This window comes from Primulina eburnea, chromosome 12 (genome assembly GCF_022965805.1).
Source record: "Primulina eburnea isolate SZY01 chromosome 12, ASM2296580v1, whole genome shotgun sequence".
NCBI classification, from domain to species: Eukaryota; Viridiplantae; Streptophyta; class Magnoliopsida; order Lamiales; family Gesneriaceae; genus Primulina; species Primulina eburnea.
The window spans coordinates 9,972,000-9,995,728 of NC_133112.1; the positions used below are offsets into that span (position 1 = coordinate 9,972,000).

Consider the following 23,729-nt stretch of genomic DNA (forward strand, 5'->3'; position numbering starts at 1 on the left):
ATAATCTTACCCTTACCCACGGTTTTACCTTTTGAGTTATCCTCAAACGTTATTTTTGGTCCAGTACACTTCATCACTTCTGAAAGTATATTTTTCTGCCCAGTCATGTGTCTGGAACAACCCCTGTCCAGATACCATGTGGAGCTGCTTACTTTAGCTTTCTTTACCTGTTCCTGCAAACACAAATTTTAGTATCTGGTACCCAATCTACTTGGGTCCAACCTTATTAGTCCTTAGGAACCAACATTTGTACAATTTTTTGGTGATTTTGTACTTCGGGTATCCAAGGAGGTGTGTGCAGTAGAGGGTCTATTATTTCTATGCATCTCAAAATTTTGTTCTTCTCTTCTGTTCCTATTGTCTAGCCAGTATCTCTTCTGAACAGGTTAGAATTATAGTACTGGTCGTTTTTAAACTTTATAGGGGGTTGTCTTCCAGAGTTGAATCCTCTACTGGATCCAGAACGTTGGTCAATTCTTCCCTTAGGTTCAATATAACCAAGACCATAATTCTTTCTTCTGTTCATCTGATTTACATTTCTTTCAACTTGATCAGTCGGTACTTCTGGTTCATATTCCACACTGGATTTAACAAATCGAATGTATTTTGTTTTGCTGATATCCAGTTTGGGGCTGAGTTGAAACGTCTACCGTTTTAAAAGTGCGGAAATAAATTTTTTTTTTTAAAGCTTGCAATTATAAAATAACATTTAAAATAATCGTATTTATTTACCAACAAGAATGACGCAGTTTAAAAATAACTAACGTAATCCAAAATCAACATAAACGTAAACGTATAAAAATTCTTAAAATCATCAACGCATAAAAATGTTCATATCATCTCATATCTCATAAATCATAAAGCGGAAAACATGCGGTCCTCGGGTCGTGTCACCGCACCAGATCTGCCTACTCAGAGTTCAGCACCTCTTGTCTCCTACTCAAAATGCTCACCTGCATCACACACGCCTAGTGAGTCTAATGACTCAACACACCTGTACCAGTAGTAACAAGTACATATACGTAGCACACAGCAGTGAAAAATAGCATAATCAATATACATTTCATGAGCTTAAAAACATGACCATAAGCGTGTCGTGTAAAATCGTAATGTGTCAAAACATGTCTCATCATGTTATCATTTCGTATGCAAAACCGTGACCTGTCAAAACATGGTAATAGCATGTATCATCGTATCAACATATACTTGTTAAAATCTTAATTTGAATTCCGTTCATTAGCTGTGACTTTCGTATCATCATGTCATCATGTCAGTCGATGGATCCATCTACGTGTAACCGCGGTACCCGGCGGCGAGGGTCATCAGCGACGGCATTACCCGCCCACTGAGCCCGGGCCTATCATATCATGTCAATGGAAATACGATCGTTGGGCTCCCTCTGGGGCCTTCTCCCGTAAACGGGCTCCCTCTGGGGCCTTTTCCCTCACGATATCTCCAATCATATCATCATGTCATCGTGTTAGTCACAACTAAATCACTTCCTTCAAAACGTGTCATCATATTCATCACTAAATAAAAGCATGTATATACGCAATTTTTCCTTTAAACCAAGCATGCACCGTATTTATCATAATTGCGTAAAAATCGTAAACATGATGCATGAACATTCAAAATATCATGAATTTGTGCTCAGGGCGCTGCCACGACCAAAATCTCACCCCGAGTGCAAAATGACCATTTTGCCCCTGGAAACCCAAAAATTCTCGTTTTAACCCTGGACCTCTAAAGTTGACCCCAAACTTAGCAAACTCCTTAAATTATCCCAAAATATTTTTAAAATCATTCCTGGACGTAAACTCGAGCCAAATTCACAACTTAACCGATTCGTTTTAAAACTTGGACCGAGTTCCCGGTTTTAACCCGAATCGACTCGAAACTTAACCGAATTTTTCCCAACTCTTTATCATATCTTAAAAACACTATAATGCTCCTAAAAATATTCACCAAACCCAAAATATCACATATTTTAATTCCAGAAACTTATCAAATTATCGGCCTTCCCTTATTTGGCACTTTCGTGCACTCCCTTTCCCCAAAAGCTCATGCCACTAGCCTAACCCGACGCCCCAGCCATATACCTGCCTACCATGGACCTTGACCAGACCCTAAGGAGCCTACTGAACCATCGCAACCAGCCCCATGTACGCTCATAAAAGCTAGGAGCCAAGAATTATCAACAGCTCCTACTGCGGCTCACCCCTCTTCACTTGACTCAAGCGATCTCTCCATCAACTCCGACACGGTTCGAGCCATTCCAGACCCCAACTCAGACCCACCAGGGTCTGGTCCAGGGCTGGAGGAGGCCCTCGCGTGGCCAGAACCATGGAAGGCACTATCGAACACTCCATCTCGCACAACCATTAAAAATTCGATCGGCCCTCACAAACCCACCGATCTCGACCAAGCTTCCAACTCCAGAACATAAAATCCATTGATCACAACCTGTACAACCCCCTTACATCACGATACAGCAGCCCCTTGCACAAACGCAGAAAAACCGTGAGCAACGCAATACATGATGCGATAAAATGGTTCAAACCCGAAAGATTAATCGTGCTCTTGAATAGATCGAAAGATCTCGTGAAGAAATGCACACACAGTATTAATATGACGTGCATGATGCAAAGAAAGAAGTAACAAGCGTGCCTTGGTGATTATTTAAGTGCAAATGATCGAGCAACACACGGTTGAGAGGGGGGAGTTCTTGCTTGAAGGAAATGGTGACACCGAGACCTTTGGAGCAGCAATACGTGAGAGGAAATGTGAGTGGGGGAGGTTGGCGGCCACTGCAACTTAATTAGGTTTAGGTTAAATGAGGTTAAGGTGTTAATTATATAATAAAATAATAGATAATGGGCCCTAACTTAATAATTAAAAGTTTAAAAAGATAATCAAGCTCAATAAGCTTAAAAGTAGGCCCATTAAAACCAAACACACTCCCGAAAAATATTTCGTGTTGGAAAGTTTGTGAAAATATGAGTCGAACCCTCAAAAAGTCCTCCGATTTGATAAAATTTACGTACCGGATAAAATAAAAATCGTGCGGATAAAAATACCCAATAATTCCCATTTTTTAAAAATACACTTAAAAACATCTTAAAATAATTATTAAAAATTAATCGTGTAATAAAATAATTTTCTGAAAATTCCCCGATCTCCGTTCCTCGATCGAATGTGAAATGCACCTAGAAATCCTAATGCATAAACTTTTAAACTTTATGAACTTAATTCTACCATGCAATGATTATGCATAAAATGCACACAAATAAATAAACACAATTTAATTAAATAAACATGCATTTAATACTTTAAAATAAATTAATAAAATACCAAAGAAATTTAGTAATTTGCATGCATGTGGTTTACGTGAACCTTCAAATTTTTGGGACGTTACAATCTTCCCCCCTTAAATTGAATTTCGTCCCCGAAATTCTCTTATCCTCGATGAACAAAAGTTTAGACTCTAAATTCTAATATCTTAATAATCAACGATTCCGCTGCGCTACTCTAATAAAATAAGTGTTAAACTGTCCTTACGTATCTTCGGTCCCGATAAACTCTACCTTCTAATTCCTCGTTTGCGAAACTCAACTTATAACGACCCATGGTGACCTAGTTCCATTTTTCTATGACCTCGAATTTCAACTTTTCTCAAACTTCCCAATATTAGAAATGACAATTCGAACTTTATTGCATACTACTTTTCTTATACTATACCTGTAATGTTCATTGACTTATTACATTTTTATTTATGCAGTTCGACATAAGAAACATGAGCACCAAAATTTACTGATCGACCTATATCCTTGGTATTACACTTAGAAGTTAAACCTTACTTCAACCTCATAATAATATTAACCTAAGATCCTTGAATCGAATCTTGTCTTACCGCACCAAACTTACGTCACTTAATTATTTAAGAGTACATCCCAAATATTAAATTATTGCAAATCTTAAATTTCGAGTAGTGATAATCCATAACACTAAAAATATACAATATCAATTTTCTACCTAAATAATAAAATCATTCTAGCACCAATTACATGATTAAACTATTATATTCTCAATTATAATAGAGTTGAGGCCCAACACCCTTGAACTTTCCTCATTGGAATAAATGCCGCCTTCTTACGTATCCTTAAGGCTTAATTAGTATTAGCGTATAAAACTTAAATAGTTATCCCATGTTAGCAATAAACTTAGTATAATAATTCAACTTCTCTTATAACACCCATAACGTTCTAGAATCCCCATATCACGATTTTAGATTTCTTACTCGATAAAAATCTTAACATTCGACCATTGGTGACCTCTATCAAACACCACTAGTTCCTTTTGTTTTTATTTCATCCTAAATTTTCCGTAGGAACACCTATTTCATAAACTTAAAATTCAAGCTTACGCCACCCAAATAGTATTAGATAACATAATTTCCACACACATATTCACTTATTCCCAAGTTTCTTAATGACTTACCAGAAATTTCCTCAAGACAAGGTGTATACCTCAATTCTTGCATGCGTCTATCAAATAGCCTGACCATCAATCGAACCCAACCTTCTAGAAAAATTTAAATTCCAACAAATTAATAATTTTGACTCCTAAGATCACGATTAAAAATTATGATACATCAAACTTAAGTACCCAAAATTTTGTTAGTTCAATGTCTACAATTATAACTTAACTAACTGATCAACTCCACCTTAAATTGTCATCACTTCAAATTCTTAATTTGCCACAACATTATTTTATTAACACTTAAATTTTCAAGCTCAAGATTGATTTATCCTACGAAGCCCTTGATTACCATTCCTTATAACCTTATAACTCAGATGATTCAAAGTTCTAAATACCCCTTCTTCAAATCTAAATCATCAAAAGTTCCTATCATTTAAACCATTCGATTCTCGCTTATTGCTAAGCTAGTCTCCAAATTTCTAAAAATTTGCAAAATTAATTCTTAATTTTCTCGAAGAGTTATCCAGTTTGTCCTTAATTTCGAAAATCCCACAAATACCCATAAGTTCTTGGCGTTCCTAATTCCTTTTTATAGGTTTCTCGTACCTAAAGTTCAATAACTTCAAGCTTATTAAACCCAAAATAATTCCCATAACCTCGAAAATTATTGATTTAACCCAAGTGTTCCTCAAAGTTCTAATTAAATCCTCAAAATTTCCAGAATTTGCAATTTGGTCCTTAAAGTTCTCGAAGATTACAATTTGGCCCTACAGCTCTTCAAAATTTGCATTTTTGTCCCCATAAAATTTTCGACTTAGCCTCATTAAACCCTAAAATTCTCGAAACTCAGAATTTAGTCCAAAAATTCCATAAATTAGAAAATAGTCTCTTTGGATTTTATTTTGCACTTAGGTCCTCAATTTATTGGTTATCACAATTAGATCCTTAAAATTCGCAATTAATGCAATTCAATCCTTAAATCCAACTAGTTAGAGCATGCATCCCAAATAAATTTTACATTTGATACTTTCAAAGATCGTCGTAGTCTTCCAATCATTATTCTTTACATGAAATCCTCAAAATTTAACTCAACTAGCAACCATGTACCATCATTAATTTCTTAGAAAATATACATGTCCCAAAAGCATTCATAATTTTTCATGATTAATTTATGACCCAAAAAGTAAAACATGAGTACTACTAACCACAAATAAATTTAGTCAAATCATTTTCAACCATTTCCTAACGCCCAATAGCCAAATTCCTAATCATGTCCAATTCTACCACAAAACCAGCATGCATGAAAATCATATGATTTCTCAACTCATATCTCAATATGCATAAAAATTTTCAAACATCTAATCTCAAAACATACTGAGAAATAAACAGGTACTGTGAAACGTATATCATGTAAACATGCAGATGATAACATTAAAAACATTTAAAACCTTTAAACTTACGGACTTGAGGCTTGAAGACTGAGCGACAGAAGCTGGCGGTGGCACAACCCTATACAGGAACATTGCTCTGATACCAACTGAAACGTCTACCGTTTTAAAAGTGCGGAAATAAATTTTTTTTTTTAAAGCTTGCAATTATAAAATAACATTTAAAATAATCGTATTTATTTACCAACAAGAATGACGCAGTTTAAAAATAACTAACGTAATCCAAAATCAACATAAACGTAAACGTATAAAAATTCTTAAAATCATCAACGCATAAAAATGTTCATATCATCTCATATCTCATAAATCATAAAGCGGAAAACATGCGGTCCTCGGGTCGTGTCACCGCACCAGATCTGCCTACTCAGAGTTCAGCACCTCTTGTCTCCTACTCAAAATGCTCACCTGCATCACACACGCCTAGTGAGTCTAATGACTCAACACACCTGTACCAGTAGTAACAAGTACATATACGTAGCACACAGCAGTGAAAAATAGCATAATCAATATACATTTCATGAGCTTAAAAACATGACCATAAGCGTGTCGTGTAAAATCGTAATGTGTCAAAACATGTCTCATCATGTTATCATTTCGTATGCAAAACCGTGACCTGTCAAAACATGGTAATAGCATGTATCATCGTATCAACATATACTTGTTAAAATCTTAATTTGAATTCCGTTCATTAGCTGTGACTTTCGTATCATCATGTCATCATGTCAGTCGATGGATCCATCTACGTGTAACCGCGGTACCCGGCGGCGAGGGTCATCAGCGACGGCATTACCCGCCCACTGAGCCCGGGCCTATCATATCATGTCAATGGAAATACGATCGTTGGGCTCCCTCTGGGGCCTTCTCCCGTAAACGGGCTCCCTCTGGGGCCTTTTCCCTCACGATATCTCCAATCATATCATCATGTCATCGTGTTAGTCACAACTAAATCACTTCCTTCAAAACGTGTCATCATATTCATCACTAAATAAAAGCATGTATATACGCAATTTTTCCTTTAAACCAAGCATGCACCGTATTTATCATAATTGCGTAAAAATCGTAAACATGATGCATGAACATTCAAAATATCATGAATTTGTGCTCAGGGCGCTGCCACGACCAAAATCTCACCCCGAGTGCAAAATGACCATTTTGCCCCTGGAAACCCAAAAATTCTCGTTTTAACCCTGGACCTCTAAAGTTGACCCCAAACTTAGCAAACTCCTTAAATTATCCCAAAATATTTTTAAAATCATTCCTGGACGTAAACTCGAGCCAAATTCACAACTTAACCGATTCGTTTTAAAACTTGGACCGAGTTCCCGGTTTTAACCCGAATCGACTCGAAACTTAACCGAATTTTTCCCAACTCTTTATCATATCTTAAAAACACTATAATGCTCCTAAAAATATTCACCAAACCCAAAATATCACATATTTTAATTCCAGAAACTTATCAAATTATCGGCCTTCCCTTATTTGGCACTTTCGTGCACTCCCTTTCCCCAAAAGCTCATGCCACTAGCCTAACCCGACGCCCCAGCCATATACCTGCCTACCATGGACCTTGACCAGACCCTAAGGAGCCTACTGAACCATCGCAACCAGCCCCATGTACGCTCATAAAAGCTAGGAGCCAAGAATTATCAACAGCTCCTACTGCGGCTCACCCCTCTTCACTTGACTCAAGCGATCTCTCCATCAACTCCGACACGGTTCGAGCCATTCCAGACCCCAACTCAGACCCACCAGGGTCTGGTCCAGGGCTGGAGGAGGCCCTCGCGTGGCCAGAACCATGGAAGGCACTATCGAACACTCCATCTCGCACAACCATTAAAAATTCGATCGGCCCTCACAAACCCACCGATCTCGACCAAGCTTCCAACTCCAGAACATAAAATCCATTGATCACAACCTGTACAACCCCCTTACATCACGATACAGCAGCCCCTTGCACAAACGCAGAAAAACCGTGAGCAACGCAATACATGATGCGATAAAATGGTTCAAACCCGAAAGATTAATCGTGCTCTTGAATAGATCGAAAGATCTCGTGAAGAAATGCACACACAGTATTAATATGACGTGCATGATGCAAAGAAAGAAGTAACAAGCGTGCCTTGGTGATTATTTAAGTGCAAATGATCGAGCAACACACGGTTGAGAGGGGGGAGTTCTTGCTTGAAGGAAATGGTGACACCGAGACCTTTGGAGCAGCAATACGTGAGAGGAAATGTGAGTGGGGGAGGTTGGCGGCCACTGCAACTTAATTAGGTTTAGGTTAAATGAGGTTAAGGTGTTAATTATATAATAAAATAATAGATAATGGGCCCTAACTTAATAATTAAAAGTTTAAAAAGATAATCAAGCTCAATAAGCTTAAAAGTAGGCCCATTAAAACCAAACACACTCCCGAAAAATATTTCGTGTTGGAAAGTTTGTGAAAATATGAGTCGAACCCTCAAAAAGTCCTCCGATTTGATAAAATTTACGTACCGGATAAAATAAAAATCGTGCGGATAAAAATACCCAATAATTCCCATTTTTTAAAAATACACTTAAAAACATCTTAAAATAATTATTAAAAATTAATCGTGTAATAAAATAATTTTCTGAAAATTCCCCGATCTCCGTTCCTCGATCGAATGTGAAATGCACCTAGAAATCCTAATGCATAAACTTTTAAAACTTTATGAACTTAATTCTACCATGCAATGATTATGCATAAAATGCACACAAATAAATAAACACAATTTAATTAAATAAACATGCATTTAATACTTTAAAATAAATTAATAAAATACCAAAGAAATTTAGTAATTTGCATGCATGTGGTTTACGTGAACCTTCAAATTTTTGGGACGTTACATGAGTACTGATTTCAGAATTGCTTTCATCATTGCTGAATCCGAGACCACTTCTATCTACAGATTGCTTCTGCAATTCTTTCATCTTTTCCAATGAAATAGAAGACTTATTCCAAGCATTTACCAGAACAGACAGCTTCTGATTTTCAGATTTCATTTTCTGGTAATCTGCTTTTACTTTCTCATTCTCGGTTTTTAACTTACTCATCTTCACTTTCAAATTATCGCAGCTATTCTCTTACAAGCAAGTGAACTTACTGACTTGATTTTTTTAAGTTTAGATTTTCAATCTTAACTTACTCGAATGATTGAGAGAGTCTTGAGTACTCACTTACCATGTCATGTAATGCCTTAATTAAATCAGTTCGTGTAAATTCGTCAGAGTCGAATTCGAATACCTCTTCAGATGTTGAGTTTGATTCAACATCTGCCATAAGACATTTAATCTCTTCTGCATCACTTTCACTAGAATGACTTTCTAAGTCAGATGACTCAGAGCTGGAATCCGCCCATTTAGATTTGCTTTCTTCAGCAATCATTGCTTTGCGGTCTTTTCTGAACCTTTTGTCATTCCTTTTGTACTCTTTCTTCTTCTGGTCATCTTTCTTGGGCTTTGGAAAGTCCGTAATAAAGTGACCAATCTTTCCACAGTTGAAGCATGTCATATCACCAGATGGTGAATCTTTCTTGAATATACGATTAGGATTTTGGTAGGCTCGGTGATTCTTTTTCATGAATCTAGAGAACTTCTTTACAAATAAGGACATAGCTTCATTGCTGATTTTTTTCAGCAGTCTTTTCAGAAGTACTTTCAGTAAGGGTAACAGGTACTTCTTGTGGAATGACTGCAGCAGCAGCAGAAGTAGTAGCAGTAGTAGCAGCAGTAGCAGCAAGGGCCTTGGTTGGCAGATTTGTTGAAGGCTCTTCTCCACCTCTTACTTCTAGTTCGAACTCGTAGGCTTTTAAGTCAGCAAACAAGTCATGTAATTCCAACTTGTTTGCATCTTTAGAGACCCTCATAGCCATTGTTTTTACGTCCCATTCTCTGGGTAATGCTCTCATTACTTTGAGCGCTATTTTTCGATTGCCGTGATCTTTGCCCAGAGCTGCTAGCTCATTGACTAGGCTACTAAAACGTTCATAAAACTCATTTAGAGTTTCACCAGCATTCATCTTTAAATTTTCAAACTTTTGCATTGCTACAGACAGTTTATTTTCTTTTGTTTGCTCATTTCCTTAACATATCTGAATGAACTTTTCACATATCTCTTTAGCAGTAGAACACATCTTGATTTTGCTGAATGTGTTCTTACCAAGAGTTTTATAAAGAATGTCCTTAGCGACATTATCAAGATTGGCTTTCTTCTTATCTTCGCCAGTCCATTCGTTTCATGGTTTTTCAACCATTTGAGGTGCACCCTCAGTAACAGCAATAGCTGTATTTGGCTTTAAGATCTTTAATGGTCCGTCTGTGATGACATACCACATGTCATCATCCTGCGCTGCAAGGTGAGCTTGCATACAGATCTTCCAATCATCAAAATCTTCTTTCGAGAACATGGGAACCTTGCTGAAGTGTGTCATCTGTACGTATTTTCAGAAACAAGAATAACCTGCTCTGATACCAATTGTTGGGGATCGAGGAAGAGTTTAGAGGGGGGTGAATGAACTCTTCTCTAATTTCTTCTTTTCTTTCTGGGATAAAGAAGGTGCTAAAATCCTGTTAGGAATAGTAGCTTAACTTGTCGTAAATACTTCCAACAGATTACAATATTAAGTGCGGAAACAATCTCATGGAGTGAATGAAAATAGTAATATCAGTAGGCAGCAGTTGTTTGTGGAAGTTCGAAGATAAAGTCTTCTACATCTCCACTTCTTCTGTTTCCAGAAGGTATCACTAAAAAACTTTGAATTTTACAGTACAACTCTTGTACACACCCACTTCAGTAGGGCTTACCCTTTGCCTACTGAAACTCTTAGTTACTCAACACAGTAAAAATGCGATACAATAGGGTTTTGAAAAGACTCTTTTCAGATTACAAACTCTTCTTGGTAAAATATGAGTGCAGTGAATAATTGTGAAGAGTGTAAGAAACGGTAGCACAAAATGATCTCAATAGATCAGATGTTTGGTATGAAGTGTGTGCTACTTTTCTGTACGTTGAACTCGAAGATGTCAAGGATTCGTGGTTTTCTCAGTTCGTGAAATACAGATTGATTTTGAAAGATATGTCGCACTTTTTTCTATATGGGTTTGTTCCATATATATAGGTGACTGAGTTCAACGTCTTTAAATCAGAAATTGTCTTCTGACTTCTGATAGAATCAGCTTTATTACCGAAATAGGTTCCTGCAGAAAAGCTATAAAACAATCAGTCCTGTTTTATACTAAAATCGGCAAAGTGAATTAAATGACTTCGTACAGTGATTAATGCTGCAATTAATACTTGTACTAGAAAAAAAGTAACGGTAACATTTAAAGCTGATAACATTAAGATGTCGAGTCCAATGAAGTCCTTTCTTCTGCTTCTGATTATATATCTGTTTAGGTACTTCTTCTGCTTTTCTACTCTACTGATTTTGCGTTTTAGTTATATGTTGTTTTAACAAGTGATCTTCTGGTTTTGATTTTCATCGCCACAATAAATTTAAAACTAACATCTTAAAATTTGAGCGTCTCTCAAGCGATTTGGTATACAACATACCAATTATATCGATATTTCGATACGATATCGATATTTCGATACGATATCGATATATACTATTATATATTGAAAATATACAATATATTTTTTTTAAAAAAAATTAACTTTATTATTTCGGTATATACCGAAAATTTAAAATATCATACCTTGACCGCACCGAAAATTTTGGTATCGATATGTACCATATGAAAAATTACGGTATATCGAAAATTTTGATATTTTTTAGTATAGTAATATCGATATATCGAAATTCGATATTTTTTAACATCCTTATGTATAATGCGGGCACCTAAAGTTATAATCGATACAATAAAATATTAATTTCTCTATATATAAACTTTAACAATTAGTTTCTAAGATAAGAAATTCAACAGAGAATTTTAAGAACTACACCAAGGAATACGTGCATATGCAAAACGGCATGCGATCGACAGTGAAATGATCGATCACAAATTATTGCTTAAATGAAGAGGTGTATATATATGTTGGATTGGTTTTCTTAGATGTATGATACCCTTATCTCATATTTATTGAAAATGAAAGTTTAAAACGTTTATATAAGCTTAAATTAGTTTCTTATAAGAACTTGGCTTAACCAATTTCGTAAAACGATGACGGATACCGAATAATTTTTATAGGGACCTATTGTACAGTCGTGTAGATGTGGGACTGAGCTTGAGATGTGACAGATTTCGTAGATAACAAATTAAATTTAATCCATATTATTTTGCATAATTATTCAATTATTTTGCTACATTTTCATCACTTAATTAGTGTCTTGATATTATATTTTCATATATGTATATAATTTTTTGTACTTGTAATGAAATATATTATTTGTCGACTATAATTAACTCGATCATATAATTAATATGTCCAATCAACCAAGATGATTAAAGGAGGAAAATGCCGTCATTAGGTGGTTTTAGCTCTTGATTTGTTGCATAATCTCAAGTTAATAAATACAAAATATGTGACATTAGGCCGGTATCTAACCCTAATTATTTGTTATATTTGTGATTATTTGAGTCAACGCTATTAATTTGTTATATTTGTGATTATTTGAATAAATCCAAGAACAAAATTTAAAATGATTGAAAGAGTTGCTACTTAAAAATTGATCGAGATGAAAATACATCTTATATGATCTGAGAAACATATTATAATTTCTCATTAATTTTAATTTTTTTCTTTTATAATGTTTAAAAACATAGGTAATTGATTTAGCACGATATTAAATTTAATTAAGGTTAATGGAAGGATTTTATTTCACAAATGGATTTAAAATGATATCGATAGTTAAGATTTTGAAATTCCTCTATTTGGGGAAAAAAAACATTTGAAATCCAAATTTATCAAATCCTTTCTTCCAAGGAGTAGGTCTCATGTGAGACCGTATCACGGATCTCAATATGTGAGACGAGTCAACCCTGCTCATATTCACACTAAAAAGTAATAATCTTAGCATAAAAAGTAATATTTTTTCATGGATTATCCAAATAAAGATCCGTCTCACAAAATACGACCCGTGAGACCGTCTCACACAAGTTTTTGCCTCTTCCAAGATCAAGTAATATCCATCCAAAATCTTAGTTACCTCCAAGGGTTCCCGAGGAGTTGGTGAACGATTAACCGGTAATTAGGGATTTGAGTCCTCCAGTCAACACTTTTTTTGGGCGATATTCTTTCACATGACTTGTCCACTGTGTTTTACATAGCTAGCGTGATTTATAAAATTATTATGCTAGTACGAAGGTTTATTCAATGCACATCAAAAGTAACGACCGCGGATCCATAACATAAAAATTAAAAAGTAATAGAGCAGTGTTACTTTTTAGGTTATGATTGAGATTTTTTTTTACCTGAATTGGAAACATTAGATCGGACTTTATGTAATTAGTTCGTATAACATGATTGGGCTCAAGCTTAATAAAGCCCATATTTCGGCCCAGCCCAACATGGCATCCACAAAATGATGAAATTGCTTAGATTACGGAGTGATTATTTAAATTTTTAGGATTTTTTAAGTAAATAAATAAAAAAAAGAAATTGAATTCTTAATTTTCTCTATATATCTTTGACAATTATATTAATGATTTTAAAAATGTGACGCCATCTTCTTTATAAATACGCAACTTTGCTTGTAATGCATTGATCACGGGTTTTTTTTAAAAATAATTTAATTTTTAAAATTAATTTCAAAAATAATTTTAAAAAAAAAACGTTTTCAAAAGTAGTGTAATCCGCGACTCGTAAGCGCGGACGCTGCTCACGTGGAGCAGCGTCCGCGCTTACGAAGCACGGACGATGGTCCAGTCAGTGACGGAATTTTTAGCGACGGACTGTATATAAACACCGTCGCTACATTGACATCAGCGACGGTTCTAATACCGTCGCGAAATCTAAATCGTCGACAGTTTTTACAACCGTCGCTACGTTTGTCGGTCATATGGACTCAGTGACGGTTTGTAAACTGTCGCTAAATGTCAAAAATTTCATAAAATCAAAAAAATGAAATTATTTTTTAAAAAAAACCCCTCCGTTATATTTCTCATATTTACATACAAATAACAATGTCAATTAATCGTGAACATACCTTGATTCCAAAATTTTCAATTAATCGAACGGCTTGCATCTTTGCAGCGTACAATGTGAGCTGCGGAAAGAGAATTTGCGCGTAGCGAAAAACCATATAAAGTCGAAAAAATGAAATTTTAATTTAAAAATTATCGCTAAAATATAGCGACGGTTTAAAACGGTCACTCAGTTCATAGGAGCGACGGTTTTAAAACCGTCGCTATATTTGAGCGACGGTGTTGGAAACCGTCGCTGATGCGTCGCTAAAACCTTGTGTCACTGACTGGACCATTGTCCGCGCTTCGTAAGCGCGGACGCTGCTCCACGTGTGCGCAGCGTCCGCGCTTACCAAGCGCGGATTACATTACTTTTGAAAACGTTTTTTTTTTAAATTAATTTTGAAATTAATTTTAAAAATTAAATTATTTTTATAAAAAAACCCGACTGATCACACAAAATCTGGTCGTTAAAATTAAAGTCACACACACACACACACACACATATATATATATATATATAGAAATTGATTATGTAAAACGTTATTAGATATATATATATATATATATATATATATATATATATATATATATATAGAAATTGATTATGTAAAACGTTATTAGATATTATATGGTGATGCCCCATAAAGGTTCGGATCAGTCTTAGACTCGGATGGGAGAAAAAAGACTGGGAACACAAAACTAGTCTCGGGAAGCAAAGAGGAGACCATGTGGAAGCCATTCCAGATAAAGAAAGAGGACCATGTTTAAACCACTTTGGGCACGTGATGTGTGTAGTATTTGCGTGTTTCATTATGTCATTTCGAGCCGCATTCATGCATGTTTCACTTATGTTGCGTCTATATTTAGTTCTTTTTATTATATGTTATGAACATTAATTGTGTTTCATGTGTTTGGGTTGAATTGTAAGCAATGTGATTAAAAAAGGTGGATTTCAGTGTCCAAAGTCGAGCAAGGCGCGCTGGGACGGATGAATATGTCCGCCTCAGCGCGCACATAAAAAAAAATGCACCAGCAAATCCTCAGAGAGGTAAAGCTTCAATGCTTTCAATCTTGAATCAAGGTGAGACATTTTCATAATGTAATCCCTGATGTTGCTAAAAGTATATCAATTTCAGAATTTTCACTTTTAGAAAAACTCTTTTCGAGGTCATGAAGGAAAGCTTTAGCAGTAGCAACGTCACTAGACGTTGTGCCCTTAAATGTTTTTTTGGAATTGCCCTCTTCAAAATCATGATACACATGTGATTCACCTCTCTTACCTTTCAAACTCACACTACAAGAAAAACGACTTTCCGCAGCACGTCATCAACAGCGTGTATTAAAAGCACGCTGCGAATACTACTTTTCACGGCGTGCACCCACCTGTGCGCCGTTAATAGTGTTGCACTTGATACTATTAACGGCGTGCATTAAACGAACGCTGCGGATAGTACTATCGACGGCGTGCATATAAAGCCCGCTGCGGATAGTAACTTGATACTATTAACAGCGTGCATTAAAAGCACGCTGCGGTTATTACTATGGACGGCGTGCATTAAACGCACGCTGCGGATAGTGATATTTGCAGCATGCCTTTTTGTGTGCTGTTAATAAATTATATAAACGACAGCACACAATAAACGCACGCCGTTAATAATATTATTAACGACGTGCAAGTTTATGTGTGCTGTTAAAAATAAATCGTATTCAGACATTAACGGTGTACATTAATCGCACGACGTTAATAGTATTATTTACGACGTGCATATTATTAGCACGCTGCCAAAAATGAGTTCGAATTTCGATTTAAGGCCACATTTAGCGACGGTTATCTAAAACCGTCGCCGATGCTGCGGAAAAATTGCACGTTTAGCGACGGTTATCTCAAACCGTCGCCTATGCAGTGGAAAATGAATTGCTTCAAGGCCACATTTAGCGACGGCTAACTACAACCGTCGCCGATGTCAATCGGCGACGGTTAATAGATAACCGTCGCTAATAGACACACATCGGCGACAATTTACATACAAACCGTCGCAACAAAGCGCAAATTATCTATTTAAACCCGATCTCCGTTCCATTGTCTTCCACATCACTTAACACTTAAAATTTTTCTTTTGTTATATGACTTTAATTTCGACTTAGATATTTGTTTTTATTTCAATTTTTGGTTAATTTTTTAATTGAATTTTTTATTAAAATATAATAAATTATAAAAATAATTTTTTTTTAAATTTACGCAAAATTTAGCGACGGCTTTTGGAACCGTCGCGAAAGTTTAACCGTCACATTATTTTAAGACCGTCGCTATAGTAGCGACGGTGTTTAATTTCGGAACCGTCGCTGATTTGCGACGGGTTTATCGAAAACCGTCGCTATAATTTAATGCACGTTGCGGAAAGTTGTATGAACAGCGTACATATGCACGCCGTTGATAATAGTATCAACAGCGTGCAATGCACGCCGCGGATAATCCTGAACTTTTAACGGCTTGGAACTTTGCAGCGTGCAATGCGCGCTGCGGAAAGCTTATATGCGCGCTGTGAAAAGCCGTTTTTGTTGTAGTGTCAATCTATTTATCAAAGGTACTCTTATCCGTAATGGCAGGAGGAGAGTCAACCCTTATCGCAAAGTCCAAATCCTTGAATCCGAGAACTATCAACAAATTCTCATGCCACGATTTGAAATTAGAACCATTTAACATATGAATAAAATTTATGTTTGAATGAATATTTGCAGGAGTCAAATTTGAACAGAGAATTTAAAACTAAATATACATGCTCAACCAAATATTAAAATAAAATAATCAATAAATTAAAATAATGTAACCCACATAAACAATATACCGAGCATTCCATTAATATTTTAATTTTTGGACAAAAGAATATGTTGTAAGTGATATCATGACTCATCAGGTAAACACTAATAATAACTATAATGTCAAATAACGCCCTCAGGGGCATAGGCCGTGTGGTAAGGACCTGGAGTCAAGGACTGTTAATCCATGTTAGCAAGGGTTCGAGTCTCGGCTCCCTCTTTATGGTGAATTGCTCCAGCCAACCTCTCATCTGGGTACCTGCTGCCGATGCATAACCCTGGTTTACCTCCCTTCATGCCGGGGCTTGGGGGCGGCTCTGTGTGAGGCCCTCAGGGGCGGGGTTCACCCTTTTATAATGTCAAATAACAACCTTCCTTTGGGCCGATTAATTATTCATATGAAAACCAAACAACTATCATATTTTATCACCACAAGTGCATATGTGATTATATTAAATATTAATTTTCTTTTGGGTCGATTAATATCCATATAAATCACATATACAAATATATTTTTTATTTCAAAATAAAATTAATTTCTATAAAAACTGTCACTTTGGCGACATTTTATTTCAATCAATATATTTTAAAATACATATAACCTTATAATTATTAGAACAATTGAATATTTAACGTTAACCGAATAAACATGGACCTAAAAAAAATTCTCAGAAATCCGTAAGGGGCACGTTGGGGCGTCCAGAAAGTCGTGCCCCAACGTACTTGCTTCGGCCCAGCCGTCTTAGGCATGCGGGGCACCCGAAAATCACACCTCTGTGCGCTTGTGACTGTCCTGGATAGTCCTGGGCATGCGGAGCACCCGGAAATCACACCTCCGTGCGCCTGTGACTGTCCTGGATAGTCCTGGGCATGCCAGGGACCTCTAAAAGGTGCCTCTGCACGTATACGTCTGTCTAAGTACTGTTGGGCACGTCTTAAGTCGATTTTGGTGAAAATTTAAACCAAAATTCGATTTTCATCTTTTTTTTTTGAACAAAAACTGGACGGAAAAGCGAAGTCTTATAAAGAATCCTTAAAATTTTCAACCATAATCTCTTTACCAAAACTGAAAATTTAAAAGATTTTTTTCAACCAAAATATTTTCAGACTAAAGTCATATTCATAATTTTTAACAAAATTTTCTTTTTCAGATCTGAAATTAACTAATATCTAAAAACTTTAAACAAATATCATCTGAAATTAAATAATATCTAAAAACTTTAAACAAATATCAATGATCCAAACACGAATGACTCTAATACCACTTGTTGGAGAAAAACCATAAACCACATAATACATCATACTAAATCATTAAGAATTTGACTGAAAACTTAAGCGGAAGCGTACGTGAGGCTATAATTCTGAATTCTTTTTAACATGTCTTGATCTTCAAGATCTACGCGCTCTTTTCTTTGAGAGAATCTTTTAATTTTCTCTTCTCAACGATTTTCTTAATGGAGAAGAGAATAGGGAACGTGATGTCGCACGATCTAGGGACCATGACCCATATATAAATCATGCAAATCATTATCTTCTGATATTTCTATTTTAGTCCATCATAAAAACAGAAAATACACTTATGTGTCTACGCATTAAAAACTCACAACCTAGTAGTTACATTAAAATCCAATAACCAAAACTTTAACCGATCACTTTAATTTGGACTCAATTTAATGGACAACCAAAACGCATAATTATTCACATATAAGCTCATAAAATAAATTGATCCAATAGACTTACCAAGTTAGTAATTGAACTAATTCTACAAAATTTGGTTATAAAAAGATCCAATAGACTTACCTAGTTAGTAATTGAACTAACTCCACGAAATTTGGTTATAAAAATATATCAATTTTCTCCGCCCTATGTTTGTTACTAGATATAGTATCCTACTTCAATGGCGAAATAGTTTCAACAATAGTTAGGCCTAACCCTTCTCTAACGACCGATTATCTTTTTGTATGCAATTAATTTCTTTTAGTCAATTTTATGCCGAAAAATTAATGTATATTAATTAGTGATCCATAAATTTCAAATGACAATGTAAAAATACGACCTACGACTTCTAGGAAAACTTATTTTAGCCATCGTATTCGTTTCTCAAACTGAACGTTTTTGTTTCTTTGACTTTTTTTCTAGCACTGCAAAAATGTAAAATTATTTTTTTTTCTCTTGAAATTTGTTTGCCTTTTGGGATGAGAAAAAAAAAAAAGAAAAGCATAGGATTATAAACAAAAACATCCACGAGTCCCTTTTTAAAAAAATTATAAAAATTGTGCATATATAAATGTTTGATATTGAATAAATGCCCTTCTTTGAGATAAAAAAAATGTCAATAATTATAATTGTGCATATATAAATGTTTGATATTGAATAAAAAAAACTTTATTATGGTGAATTCACTGAAATATTAAACAATATCAATCCTATCCAAATTTAACTGAATTTTTTTAAAATCTTATCTTTGGTTTAATGATAATATCCCCAGCTATCAACACATTTTCTAAATATAAAATATCATAAATTTACAAATAGCTGAATATTTGTCTTAAACAATATATAATATTCGAGCCATAATAAAGACAAAATAATGTTTTGGTGTAATTTTTAGAAATATCAAAGTATTACCAATCACAAAATTGTATCTTTTGAATTTTAATTTACATTTTTCAACAAAAGTATTTATAAAAAAAAATCGTTTGAAGATGCATGTTGTTAGATCTCATAATTCTGGTGATAACAAATAATGACTTATTTTACTAGAGATAAAATTGCATTTTTCATGTATTATAGATACTCGACCGTCTTATTGAAGATTCAGAAAAAGTCATTCAACTGGTCTCAAGAAGCAAAGCTATCCAACCGCTTTATCAGCAGCGTGTTTGATCCATTCAACCGCTCAAGCGTATAAATATGGGGTATAATGATTAGTCAACAATTCACCTTATCGAAGTACATTTATAAACACTTGAGTAAGATATTTTCAAATACAAGTCATGCGTATTACAAGAATGTCAAGAAGAAGTGAAGTGTTTCAATAACGAGATTCTACACACAGACAACGGACATTTAAGATTTTATTTATTTTCTAAGATATTTATGATCACTTTTTACTCTCATCAACTACTGCTTAATAGCTCTCACTTCATAGAACGTTTATCATATCATCAAAGATCATCAATGACACTTATTTAAACTATTAAACCGTTTATGTCTAGAAAGTATGAAGAATTAAACACTTTGAATATGAGAATTCATTATATTGTTACATCAATGTTGTATTGTTTATGTGCTAATTGGTTGTAAAGATTGAATTAAGAGTTTCGACTTAGTCTATCGAATTCTTAAATAATCATATTGCAAATAACATAAAAAAATATCATAAAAATCATTGTTATAAAGTCTATGACTTTAATATAATCTATATTTTGGTCCACAAAAAATTATATAACATTAACATCAAGATATATTCGCACGTAAAGACATTGCCACTTGTGTGTGTGTGTATATATATATATATATATATATATATATATATATATATATATATTTGTGTCGGTGACTGTTTGATGTGGGGGCGATGTGAGGTGCGTTCACAACTTGTCGTTATTGATTTGGGTTACTCTCAATCCAGTTCAAGATATACTCGATCAATTTGAGCCAAATAAAATCTCAACCCCATGCCAATATCTCTGGCCAATTTATGCCCAGCTGTTTCCCTTATTTAATTATTTATTATTTTTGCTTAATCTTGTCCCAAAACTGCAGCAATAAATAATTATTTATGCTCGTATGCATGTCAATAACATATTTAATGCCTCTGCCCCACGACGTGCCCATTTCGAGACGCTGAAAACCACTGGTAACTAGTTGGTCTAAGCGTGTAATCCGTAAAAAATGAGAAGTATATATTTTTTTAAAAAAAAGAAAAAAACAAAAATGATCGATTTTTAAAATTGAAAAAAAAAATTAGAAATATATATAATTTTGGGGGGTCAAAAAATATTTTTGAGTTATTTTTAAAAAAATCCTTCAATATATCAAAATTAATTACTCTGAGATTTAATTTAATTAATAACTATAGATAAAGTATAATTGGAGATACAAAAATTAAAATTTAAAACAGTAAAAGTCAACGTCCTCGGGACTGGCTGACGTTTCCTCATGTGCTTATCAAACCACGGGTTGACAGATCATCTATTTCCCTGTAAAAAATAATTCTCTCCCAAGAAAAGTGAAGAAACCCGCTTTCCTTTTCAGTAAAGGTGTTACCTAAAAGCGTGTTTATATAACGCAACGCAACGCAACGCAACCCAACCTGTGGCGCTTTTTAGCAGAAGTCGCCGCCAGTGGCCGTCGCCGCTGGCGGGATCTCGAAATGCCACAACCTCCCCGCAGCATTCACCCGATACTTTCTACACAGAAATTTCTCTGCATACTGCTTTTCCACCTTGCGATCCACGTCGTGCAGGAACACATGTGTGACGCCAGATTTCTTCCTGTTCCTCGCCATCACCGCCGCCGAATAAATGGCCGCCATCCTCCCCGGCGCCTCGGCGAAGTACCCCCGTGGCGCGTCGACCATTATCAGGTCCCATTCCGTATCGTAAACCTTATCTGATAGCATGTTCAGTGCTAATCTGGCAACCATAGCAATAAATTTATATACAACCTAAAAGTTTTACACAAGACATCCTTGATGAATTCTAAAATCATCATAATATATCTTTTAAAAATTTTGGAAAAAAAACACAAAATTGGCATCTGAAAATCGAAGAACTTTGTTGGTAGCTGTACCTGCATTTCTCATTGCCGCGCAAGAAGGATTTTATAACGGAACAGTCGGGCTCGTTCTGGTAATGGCGGAGCAGTTCATCCGCCTGCTGGAGTTGAGTTCTGTATTTTACGGTATCCGCCCTCAGAGCAGGCGCGTCTTTCAACACTGTCTGAACCCACTTGGGATCCTCCTCCAGGAACAACGTGGTGCCGCCCGGATTCAACGACGCCCACATGAGCGAATCGTGGCCCAGCCCGAAAACCAAGAAGTTGCAAGGCGCCGTCCTTCTGAGGACGTCGAAAGACAAGGTGATCTCACCGAAAGACTGCTGCGGGACCACACGCGATGTCGCGTAGTGCCGGATCGCTTCCATCTGGAGCGAAGTAGCGTTGCCGGGATTCTTTGTTCCCCGCGCGCCGCCGCCGCATGAGAGCAGGGAGGAGCTTGAGGTCCCCAGATGGAGAGAAATCAGGATCACGCCGCCGATCAACCCAACCACCGCAAGCGCAAGTGCCCATGTTTTCTCAGGGATGAACTTCTTGTATTGCAGCTGTTGATAATTGAATTTATCCATTTTTTGCGGGTTGGAGAGGTAGTGCAAATCAATCAACGGCGTTTGAAATCTAGTGTTGAAGATTCCATTGATAAGAAAGAAGAGTTTGAATGACAAGATAGAGTAAACTTCCGATAATGAAAAACAGATTTAAAAATCTTTTATCTGTAGGATTAGAATTAAGATGAGGCATAGGGGTAGTGGGGTTCACGTTTAATATATATCCTTAAAATATATGGCCGGCTAGGAATGCTCAACGAAACTCCTATTTCGATCCGATTCTGACCAGTTTCGAGTCGACCAATTCCGAAATTGGTTCGAACGATTCCAAGGTAAAAATTTTGGAATCAATCCAATCGTGGGCCGGTTTTATAATTTATAGACCGGTTCCAGTTCTGGTCGATCTTGTTCAGGATTTCGGGCTTCAAATTTTATTATTTTTAATATAAAATTACTTAAATTAATGAATTTTTTATTTAGTATTTTGACTAGAAATAATGCAGGCTAATTATAAAAATGAAGTAACTTAAATATTGATTTTTACTATTGAGCATCTAAAATTTATCACAATTTATTAAAATATATTTTGAATAATTTGGATCTTTGTCGGAGCTTGAAATTTGAATTCTTCGATCATTCCAGTGGTTCTATTCTTTTTTTTTTTGGTTGCAAAAGAATCTTGTAAGCATGCTAGCATACTAATTGTTTCTGGCTTTAAATTAGTTTTTTGTTCACCAATGATTTTTTCACATACTGAAAATGTTGATTCAGAAGCAACACTTGAACTTTGAATGACTAAGATATCTCTTACAATTGTCGCTAATACTAAATAACGTTGAGAATTTATTTTTCACCAACCAAGAACATCGAAATTCTCTGTAGTCTCGATATATTGGTTTAGATAAATTTGGATCTCACTGTAATTTGTTGTGGTCACTATTTTTCCTTTGAAATTTTTTCGTTTCAGACTTTGAAATAAGTTGAATGTTTCACTTTTTCTTTTCTTTGTCAGCCTCTCCTCTGGTTGCTTACTTGGTTCACATTGTTCACAAGCATACAAATCAAACAATTTTTGGAGAAAATAAATGATTGACTTCTTTTGATCGTCAACATTCTTCCGAATAAATTAAGTATAATATTCAAAAAAACATGTCTAACTCACCTTGACTTTGAATATGATCAATTAATGTTGTTAAGTTATGCACAATTGAGATATCTCTCAATATTTTAAAATTTTGTTTTCCATATTTGGAACAAAAATCATCATAATAACATCATCATTCAATATATTTATAAAACATATTGAAAATCAAATGTAGAAACATGATGATAGTTAATGTTAGAAAATTTTTCTGTTGTTACTTTAAAAATTTCTAACAAAGAAATACAGTTACTCAACTTATTTCAATCATCGTCAATCAACATTAAGGATTCTACTACAATATTATTGTAATATCTAGTAAGTAAATCTTGAAACGTAACAAAATATGAAGCAAATGATATAAAG

The 23,729-nt window shown here is 35.2% G+C and overlaps 1 protein-coding gene across 1 annotated transcript; it reads right to left on the bottom strand.

Annotated features, from left to right (window-relative positions):
* Nucleotides 1–20,977: 20,977 nt before the first annotated feature.
* LOC140808010 (arabinogalactan O-methyltransferase 1-like) lies at nucleotides 20,978–22,417 on the bottom strand. The gene is made up of 2 exons (XM_073165005.1): nucleotides 21,690–22,417; nucleotides 20,978–21,532 (listed from the first exon to the last, which is right to left on the bottom strand). The coding sequence occupies exons 1-2, from the start codon at nucleotides 22,241–22,243 to the stop codon at nucleotides 21,223–21,225; spliced, it is 864 nt and encodes a 287-aa protein (XP_073021106.1). The 5' UTR covers nucleotides 22,244–22,417; the 3' UTR covers nucleotides 20,978–21,222.
* Nucleotides 22,418–23,729: the final 1,312 nt, after the last annotated feature.